Source organism: Pundamilia nyererei, unplaced genomic scaffold (genome assembly GCF_000239375.1).
Source record: "Pundamilia nyererei isolate P.nyererei 1_Seehausen unplaced genomic scaffold, PunNye1.0 scaffold00064, whole genome shotgun sequence".
NCBI lineage: Eukaryota > Metazoa > Chordata > Actinopteri > Cichliformes > Cichlidae > Pundamilia > Pundamilia nyererei.
The window spans coordinates 2,744,728-2,755,511 of record NW_005187465.1 but is presented as its reverse complement, the minus strand read 5'-3'; the positions used below and the strand labels follow the sequence as shown (position 1 = coordinate 2,755,511).

The 10,784-nt window shown below is 39.7% G+C and overlaps 1 protein-coding gene across 4 annotated transcripts in view; it reads right to left on the bottom strand.

Annotated features, from left to right (window-relative positions):
* gria3a (glutamate receptor, ionotropic, AMPA 3a) overlaps nt 1-10,784 on the bottom strand; it is a 74,493-nt gene that overhangs the window by 34,870 nt on the left and 28,839 nt on the right. For all 4 annotated transcript variants that reach the window (XM_005735586.1, XM_005735582.1, XM_005735584.1 and 1 more), the window contains one exon: nt 6,056-6,243. In XM_005735586.1, the coding sequence (XP_005735643.1) occupies nt 6,056-6,243 (188 nt within the window). The remainder of the gene's footprint in view (nt 1-6,055; nt 6,244-10,784) is intronic.

Sequence of the window (10,784 nt, the reverse complement as noted above, 5' to 3'; positions counted from 1 at the left end):
ACACACACACACACACACACACACACACACACACACACACACACACACACACACACACACACACACACCTATGTCTTAGCTTGTCTCTGTGTTAGACAAGCTCTCCTGTAATGTCTTTAAATAGCTCGTCTTTGGATTTTGGCTACATTTTGTTCTCTTCTCTGTTTAGATGACCTCACTCTGCTTCAATAATGTTAAAGTCCAGGATCTCCATTGTGTGTTTTCTATCCAGGTATGCTTTCACTGCGCAGACAGTGTGTTTATGATCACTGTCATTCTGAAAAATCAAGCTGTTGCCAAGATGTCCAACCCCACTGGCTGAAATGAGCCTGCACTGTGTATCACAAATGGTTGCAGATACTCACTGTTGTACCTCTCTTCCGACCTCCTGAGGACTAACTGACAACAATCTGAACCAGAAATATAGAACTTCATCTCTCCATCAGACCTGTTGCTTCTGATTTTAAGTTCTTGTGTAATTTGGCACAACTCGGCTTTTCTCCTTGTTTCGCTTCCTTGAAAGCCTGTCTTCCACTGAGACCATTTCTGCAGAGGCTTTTGTGAAAAGTAGATCGATCAACTGAAAGCCCAGATGCATCTCTGACTTTTTTTTCCTGTTTCTCAAGGACATGACTTTTAGATACTGTAGATAAGCCTGCCACTTATCCATTTTCCTCACTGCATATCATTCTGAAAGATGTTTTTCCTTTTGGGAATTGCCTCTCTGATGCAAAAATGCAATTTTATGTCTGTTAGATTGTTTTATCTTTGGCTCTTTTGCAGTGTCACCTAAAGAAACAGGGACAAATTATATGTTTTTGCAACAGGCTGTTAGTTACAAAGTGCCTAAAGAAACTACAATTTAAAATGGGTTCTTTGGTGTCTGCTATCTGTAGACACAACACCAGTTCATCCCTTGAATTAGGTGCTATTTATACTTGAATGAATTCAGCGGTCAGTGGTAAGGGACAAAGAAAATCCTCTGAAAGTGGTCATGTACAAGACTGGACTGAAAATGGCTAAAAAAAGCAGCCAATACCCAAAGAAAAACTTTTCAAGATCTTCAGCAAGCCTGGAGAACTATTTCTTAAGAGCACTTTAAAAAAATTATAAGAAAGTCTGGCTCCTTGTAAACAAAATATAGAGAAGCAATGTTTGGTTTGAGACTTTTGCACAGCCCTATTTATATACATATAGATATAAAAAGATATAAAATCTCTGAGACAAGCTGTCTTACCAAGCACTGATGCACAGGCTGTGAGCCGCAACCAGCAACCTGCTGACTGTTGCCTCACACTTATAGACTGAGTGGGGGACGAGTGTTTGCTGTTTGTCGGTTGGGATGTCAGGAACTCGTGTCTGCTGCATCAGCGTTTTCTGTCAAATAACTTTTAAATACTTATTGGCGCAGGACAGCTTTCTTTTAAATTTCAGTGTATTTTTGTCAGCGACTGAAATACAATTTATTATATTCCTAAAACTGCTCTTTATGTTTTGTATTTCAGTTGCCATATTTTCAGGTTTATTTCTTTTTATTTCTTGTGCTTGCATTTTTATCCCGACTGTGTATTTTACTGTGTATAATATTAGTTTGTTGTAATGCACTGTAATTATTTCCTGAGTTAGCATAGCCCGAGGTCATCTTATCACTCTTAAAGCTGCTTTTTATTATAAATCCAATAACAGCAGTCTAGACATTTTGCCATAATGTTCCCTCCATATGTGTCTCGCTCACTTTTCACAGACTCCTTTAAATTAAACATACGCATTGTACGTTCATTGTAAATAATAGTGCACTGACTGTATCTCACAATCAGGCAATCTGTGCATCTTTTCAGTGTCTTTACCTTCCAATTAAAAAGGGCTTTGAGGCAACTGCTGTTGTTTTTTGGTGCTATAGAATTGAATTGAACTGAACTGAGTCTTTAAAGGATAAAGCAGACATACAAAACACATTTCCTATATCTGAAGTATTAGTAAAACCAGTGCTTTGCAGTACTTTCATTTCTTCGTTCTTACGGGTGTACTTGCTAACCATCCTGGCATAATACTGCTCCCAACTGACTCCACGGCCTGGCCAAAATCAGCACTGGTTGACTTGAAAATATTCCCTCTAATTAAATTTTTTTCCCCCAAGAACCTTGTATTCAAAAGTGTGTGGAGCGTGGAAGTGTGGAAAGAGGCCCCCTGTGATCAAGGTGTGGTAAAATTGTCCTATCATTAGGTTATAGATACACCTACAGTTACATTTTTAGAGATGTACAGGGGCCCTCACATATACTAATGTGCCACAAACAGGACTTTAATATCACCATCCATATAAATGGTCCACCTTGTACATTGTTTGACATAGGCTTGTCAGTATCAGTCACACTGTTATGATTTTTGCCTATGCTATCTGACATGTCCTGCCCCACCATTAGCTGGTCAGGATTTTAGCTATAAATATCAATACCTTTAACAGCAATTCCCAACAAAGCAACAGCCAAAACTGCAATTTCCCTGATTATATAATAATGACCCTATATATAGCATAATCTCATTTAACCTCCTAGGACCTGGCGCCCACATATGTGGACATCACATTTTGGGATGTCTAGACCAAAATAATACATTTTGCTCTACAAGGGCCTGATATCCGGTTACAAGGACATTATATTGATACTGTTCTATGGAAATTTAAAAAAATGTCCTCCTATGTGGATCTCATTTCTCTCAGAAACAAAAAATCAGGTAAAAAAAACCACAAAAAAAAAACCGTGCCCAAATATCAAAGAGAAATTAAAAATGCATGCCATTGAAGAGTTCAGGTCTTAGGAAGTTAAATAAAGCATGCTTCATTCTCCTACTCACAGGGTGTGGAATTCCAGTGCACCTCTGGGTGTTCAGCACTTCTCCCATTTCCCTCCACAGCACCAGACAGGGAGAGTCACACTACATGGCTCAATTCCCACAAGCTCTCTGCCTTTCCAGTCTTTTTATCTCTCCCTCTGACTCTTCCTCTGTCTGTCAGCTGTGCAGGAGGAGGCTGGAGGTGATGGGTCCTCTCTTAGAGCGATAACAAATCCACTGTGCTTCTATTATTGATGAGAAGCCTTAGAGGTGTTTATCGCTCCGTCTTTACTTTACTGAAGAGATGAGCAAACTGATACTTTTACAGGTGGTGAGAGAGCCAGCAGAAGACCAAAACTCCCACAGCACATTTATCAACAAATAAAGCCTAGAAGAACTGAAACTGCCTCCTTGACTACAGCATCTACCGAACAGCAGATGTTTGCAAATAAAATGTATTAATGATGAGTTTTATAATATCCTGACAGAAGGCATCAAAAGATTTGAATCATAATTCTTCTGATTACTGCCTCGCAGATTAAAAACTAAATCATGTCCACAACGATTGTTTCCTGATGCATGAGTGATCGCAGTTGTGTTTGCTCACTCCTGCCTTTGTGAAAGATCTTCCCTCAGGCTAGGAGGGTAGGCTATTTATAGTAGGCTCATTGTTGTTGCTGTTATGGGACAGTGTGTCCTACTTACACTGGGAGCTGATATTACATTAAAGCAAGTGTTGATGTCACAGCTCGTATAAGGAATCATTCTCAAGAGACACGGGCCTGCCTTGCCACTCTTATGCATCTGGAGAGATACGTGTCTGACAGATGCTGCCGACAAGGCAACGATTCACATTAAGCCACCGCAGAAGAGAGGTTATGATTGGATCGGTCAGATCTGACACAGAGTGACCACCTTTGTATGACTGGATACGTTGAATCTAATACGGAAGCAATTTGAGAACACTTGAAGAAACCCTGGATCTAAATTTGAAGGGCAGGGAAAAGCAAACTTCTCTTGATTAATGAAAATGTTCAGCACTGTCACTAAAAATAATCCCCCGCATCAGAGGAAATGAAGACAGATCTGCAGTGAAGGTCAGAGTAAAACTCATAAGGCCTGCAATAATGAGGATCATTATGTAGAGGGCAGAAGCCTTTATACACAAATATCTCAGCGAAGAACAGAAGGCTAAGATGTGCCCAGGATTAATGGTTTAAATGCACACAGCACGCACGCACACGCAGACTACACTTGTGGGCTTAATGGCTTTTGTAACTCTGCTGTGCAGCTGTGTGCAGCGTCTGGAAAAAAACAATACAACTTTCTGCTGTCAAATTGGTCACTGTTAATCCTTGTGTCTAAAACAGCAGCGTTTGCCAGTAAACACAAAAACGAGCCATGTGACGGTTCAAAAACAGGCTCACATGATCAGATTCTTACATTTAGTAAGAATTTAAGTTTAGACAATCAAAACTACTCGATGACTTCATGATTAGCAAAAAAATCTGCTTCACGGTCAAAGAAACTGTATGCAGGTAAATGATGGGACATGAACACATGTGCTCTGTATGCCTGAATCTTTCCAAGCCTGTTTTCCTGCAGTGAACAGCTCCGTCTGGAGTGAGGAGCCCGTTTGAGTACGGTGGACTCTTCAAGTTCAAGTCATAAAAGGATGGACATTATTATGGTCAGCTATGATAGAGGCCAAAATCATGATCAGTTAAACAAAGTGTTAAGAAATTATCTGCATTTACACCACACAAGGCAGGATGCATCCATTTTTCCAATCCATTTACATTTTTCCAATCTTCTGTTTTCTAAATCCATTTTCATTTGGTAAATCAACAGTTTCTGAAAGCCTGTTTTGTCCCAATAATCAAGCCACATTCAGAGTCTCTTTAAACCACCTTTCTTCACCATTCCAATGCCAGGTTTGAACTACAACGGGTCATCTTAAACATGTTTACATGCCTAAATAAGTTACTGCCATATGATTGGCTGATTCTCTCCCAGCTATCATAGGGCGAGAGGTAGGATGTACCCTGGAAGGTCGCCAGTTTGTCGCAGGGCTAACACAGAGGGACAGGCAGTTTTGTTTATATAACTCCAAATTACAACAGCAGTCACCTCAAAGCACTTCATAGTGTAAAGTAAAGACACTACAATAATACAGCGAAAACCCAACAACGAGACAACTCGCTATGACCAAGCACTTGGTGAGGAAAGAAAATCTTCAAAACAATAGTGCAAATTAATGCCAAACACTACTGTAGCTACATCTTCCTTTTGAATACAGTCTATGGGGCAAACTCATCTAATTTTGGCACACCTCATAAACAGACTACAGTGTCTCACTTGAAAGGAAAAAGCTTTAAAAGTAATAAGTGTGCAGTGCAGTCGACAGCTACTCAGTGTTAGCATTACCTTCAGTCTGAGCCTGTGGAGATAACATCAGCAATACTCTACTATTTAGCTTCACGTACCTCAAGAAGGCGTACGCTTAAAAAATCATTTGCAAAATCTAATGTACTCACATGTGCACCAAACTAATCCCCCAAATGAACACTAATGATCTTCTGAGTAGATAGGAAAATTCTCAGTTAACACTCATTTAATACGTTTCTGACAATGAAATATTCTCTATGGTGCAGTCAGAGAGAGCAGCACACATTAGCAAACACTGAACCTGAATCAAGATTCGTGTGGGAAAACTGTAGCCGATGATCACCTAGGAAACAAGGATGAGAGAACTTTTTAATTCCTCCACGTGAATTAAGCCCAAGTGACCTCAAACAACGTGCATACACACACACGTGCGTGCACAGACACACACACAAAACAACAAATAACAAGCCTTAATTTAATGTACCGCCTTGCCTGTTTTAAAATCAGTTCTAAATGACAGTGTCAAGATCTGAGGCGATCTTCACACGTGCCAAGTGTTTAGGGTAATAATGAAAAAGGAATGAAAAGTGGGGAGTGGACCAAGCGAGGAGAAATGGCGTATTTTACTGGCAGTGTAGCATGAAGTGGCGCTTGCAGCAAAAAGTGGGAAATAGCATGTTTCCTCTTTTAGAAACAATGGAACAAGCCGAATCATGAGGCTGGGGGAAGAGTATATTTCTGAGGCAATCTTAGATTTACTTCCTGATATTCGAGGAAAAGAGATTTGTTTATTTTTTTTAAGCAAGGCTGAATTAGCACTTTGCAAACTGAATACCTGCTCCAGTATCAAGTTGATCCTGTCCACCTCACAGTCGATGAGGAAGCGTTTCTCCTGCCGGCGGTCCATCTCCTCGATGATGCGCCTGTACTCTGTGGGGTCCACAATGTTCCCCACCGAGCGAGCTGTCACCTGCCAGTTATTGGCTACAGCAGACTCCATGATGGCTTGGAGGATTGCAAACCCTGGGGGAACAGAGGGGAGAGAGCTCCATCACACAACTGTCTTTTTGGATTTCAGAGCACACAAGAAGGAAAACGTGCTCAGAATCCCAAACTCCCTGTGCGCTGAAAAAAACAAAAACAAGGATATTGTGGCTTCCAGCAATGGTTTGTAACCGTTTATTGTCATACAGAATGTAAACTATTAACTGATAATGCATTGTCAACATGTTTAAACAGTACCAATCATCTTGTAGGCACCGCTTGCAGGGAGGAAAATAAACGTGAGAGAAAATAGCGTGAAGTAAGTAAACGAAGAGGCGCGCTTCAGAGTAAAAACTGAGCTGTACTGGGGCGGCAGTCAAACAGTCTTCTGATACTGAAATATGAACAGCTGCTCGAGTGGATGGCTAGAAGAAGATCTAGGGGAGAGGGGGGGGGGGTTGTTTGATTTGCCTTTTTTTTTACCAGTCTAAATTCTGACAAACGCTCAACACATTTCGCGTAAAGGTAGTAAGAAAAGCTAAAATTTGAGCCGAAATTAGAGATGCTTGGGAGCTCTTTCTTTACACTGCATATGAATTAAACAGACATGCTCCTGTAATTAGGCCTTTCCGGAACGTGCAGGTACAAGATTAATGAGTCTCTTCAGAATTAATATCAGGAACGGCTGCCAAATGTTTGAAAGGATCGTAAAAGAAATATTTGACAGACAAAGCAGATTCAAGAGGCTCCACAAAGAATTCCCACAACCGATTAGCTTAAGGCTGCAGCTCTTATAACAAAGATAGATGCATTATAGAGCATAATTAACCATTAACTGGGAAATGATTGAGCTGTCCCACGCTGCCTTAGCAGTTTGTCATGGGAGGTCATCATTGCTATCTCTTCCCTGGTAGACTGAGGAGTTTAAAGTTGCAGAAAGGACAAACGATATGGAAGAGAAATGTCTGTGTTTCTGCGTATTATAATTCACCCATGAAAGTTGCAATGCAACAGTTTTATATTTTATATTTCTTTAAAAAAAAATCAGGGGTCGCAACAATAAGATATGAAACATGTACCTTAGCAGATGCAGTGAAATAGACTTCCCAAAGGATCCAGAAAGCACAATTGGCAGAGCTTACTGCACCCCGGGATGAATCAGTAGCTGAGGCACATGAAAGAAAGACGCTGAGCTAAGAGTAAGTTGGCTGAGCGGTGACACATTAAAAGCATAGACTGTATATAAAAGAAAAGCCACATTGTTATAATGGAGTGTGGTGGTTTACTAAGGAGATTAAGGACTGGTGGTCAGCAGTCATGACAGGGTGCAAAGGGAGTTTCTAAATCAGCTGAAAAAAACATCAGTGAGTGAGTGACATGGAAATAGAGCATACAGCTGTGTGTTAGCTTCAGAAACAACATGTTTTAGCCAGTTTTTGTGAGTAGAGGGTACAAATCTTAAACCTGAAACACTGTAGTGAAACAGTACACCTTGTTAATAAGATCCCTACTACTAAGCTATGGTGTGGTATTAGTAAATCTGGATTAATAATTGAGGAGATTGAAAGAAAGTATAGGTAATACAAGCTTATTTTGGTTACAGTGGTGCAAGATCTTTTTAAACAGGCTTGTTTGGATGATTGAGGCGAGGTTAAATAAAGTGAGTCATTGCTGCATGCTGCCTTTTTGAACGGATCAATTTGTTGCCAAGCAATCTGAGAGCCCATCAACACATTTGCAGGACGGTTGCAGCAGCTGATTTTTCAAAGCTTCCTGTGCAGCCGAGTCCAGGCCAAGACTTCCTGTTTCATCTGCCATTCATCAGTCACTGTTTACAAAATACAGATACATATTTAAACGAGAAGCACTCCAACAGCGCAAACCTCCGCCAGGGCAGCTCACTCTTTGGGCAGTATTTACTTTTAAGATAATACTACTGGATCTATTCATTTTGTTTTTCTATGTTCTTTTAAGTGTACTTAAAATCTACTCAATCTATTGACCTTAAAAGAAAGATCAGAGGACAAATTTTAAATAATATTTTAAATCTTTATAGCGATATGCTGACATGTTTTTTTTGTCAATTTTTGACCACTAAAGTTGATCTTGAAGACCTTATGGGCGAATGTAAGCATATTTTAGCTGTTAACGTGACCCGTGATCTACACTCTAATAATGTAATTATTCAAAAATGATCAGGTGATGGTTTTAAAACTGCTTTTCCACAAATAATGCCCCTGTTTTGCTCTTCACATGAGCAGTTTCCCCGCATGTAACCTAAGCCTGCTCAAGCATGACTTGTCAACACATGAACTCCAAACGCAAACCAGGAAGCTTCCTGTAACAAAATCTTGGCCCTTGCCTACACACTAGCTATCCAGTGACGGTTCATCTCTGTAACAGCAGAACACAAACTGGCTTTGTTTAGATATTTATATAATTCAAAGTTGAAATATTCTTTCTAAATCACTCAAGAATCTCACTCAGTATATTTAAAATATTTTATACATCTTTTGCTATAGGTAGGAAGACAGGTGACCTTTGAAAAGCCCAAGCTGAAAGACTATGAATAAAGTAAAGATTTGCATCTCTTCATTCTTTAAAGAACAGTACACAGGACACGTCAAAAATGCATTATGGCAGAAGCTTATTACATACTGTACTGAGTCACAACTAATGGGCAGGGAAAAAAGTGCTGTTTAAGTCAGAGCAGGAACACTTCAGCTGACTGGACTAAATGCACCACATGCTGTTGCCCTTTTCTTTCACAGAAGGGATGAAACTGTTGATTCTAGGAAATGATAGATATTATTACGGGTGCTGAATAAGCTGGTGTGAAATGTGTTTATGTAAATACAAGTGAGTTTCACAGCTTCTCTGCAGGAAGCAGGAATTACAAAAGCTAAATGAAAACTGGTTTTACTCTGTATCTCTGTACGCAGCCTCTCTGCAGCACAAACCACAGTGCATTCAACATCAGGGATACTCGAACTGTTATATCATCTGTGTGCATGTTTAAACATGTCAGCGCTCTTTAACACTTTAGGTAATTTGTGGTTGGGCTACATGTTCATTTGTAGAGCTACAGGGATCGTAAGATAGTTTACCATGGAGGTTCTTTGAATATTAAACATGGACTTTTAATATTAAAGATTCTTGAATAATTCACTTGTTTTTGCCATTACACCTGAATTTTTAAAGCCAGCACCATGGAGAAATATCATTTGCTTGAAGTTACTTAAATTTGACCTTCACAGCCCAGAAAGATGAATGTGTGACGTTGGTACTAGAAGTCTGTTTTCACATTTATTGTTTATCCAGTGAAGCAAAGTTTCTCAGTCCACCCCCTAATCTGAGTTTAAAAGATTAAGATGCAAATATGACTCTTTAAAGTCAAACTATAGTTTCCAAATTAGTCTGTGAGGTGATTATGATCCAAGAAGAAGAAAAAACGTTTTTCTGCACACTGCAATCTCAACAGGATGTCTCTATGAAAACTGCAAAAACTCCAGATGCAGACAAATCCCAGCTACTCTATGCAGACACTGTAGGGGTTGGTAAAAACTTGTTTTCTTGTACAGCAGCTCAAATTAACAAATGACAGGGAGTCCCACCATAGTTCTTCTTTTCAGGAGTAACAGCTGAGCCGTTCTCACTGCCAAAATGCTTTTGAGTTTCACTGAAATGTACAAGCTTTTCAAATACCTTCCTCTTTGATAATAATGACCTTTTTTCATGATTTCAAATATACAGTATATTATGTTTCCACAGCTGAAGAAATATACCAGTGTATTGTTTTTTAATCACTAAAAGGCATCAAAGTTAGTTTACTTCGCATCTGAGACAATAGGCAATATTCTGGGGCTTACTGTGGAACCAGATGCGTGCTGGTCACTGTTTATGATGACAGTGATGTTCTCCATGTGGACCGTTTGTCAATCAGAACTGCTCAAACACAACATGTCAGTAGTAAGGAGACCACGAGTGGCAATCATTTGCATTTGCATATAGATTTTATATTTCCATGCAGCGATTTGTCTACAGAGATTCATGCCTGTGTACAAAGTACAAAGGAAATGTGAGCGATGAATGAAGAGTAACTGTAAATAATAATGCAGCAATTAACATGCCATTAAATCTCCAAACTCATAAAGGTACAAGAATATTTTCTTACTAAAGAGAGGTAGAGAGGTTTCAAAAGGTTTGTAAAGTGGAGAATTGAATTTTTGGGTCCACTAACACCATTTATAGATTTATCTTTAGCAAATAATCCAGAATACAGATTTGACACCGCCTTTCAAAGGCAGCACTCACTTGTAATGTATAATTTAATCAGAAGTATTGTTGCTTGCATTTCCAACAACAATAACTAGTGGTCCTTATCTGGATCTACCACAGGTTCTTCAGCTTTCTGTTGGGAACATGTAAACTCATGTTCTCAACAGGCCTCCGAAATATTCAGAGCACAGCGACTGGGCTGACACGTTCGCCCTCGCCCTCCCTTCCCCTGCTGGTGACCTTCACAGTGAAGTGCACAGCAGACAGCACTCAGACCAGGTATGGCCTTTAAAGACAAGTGG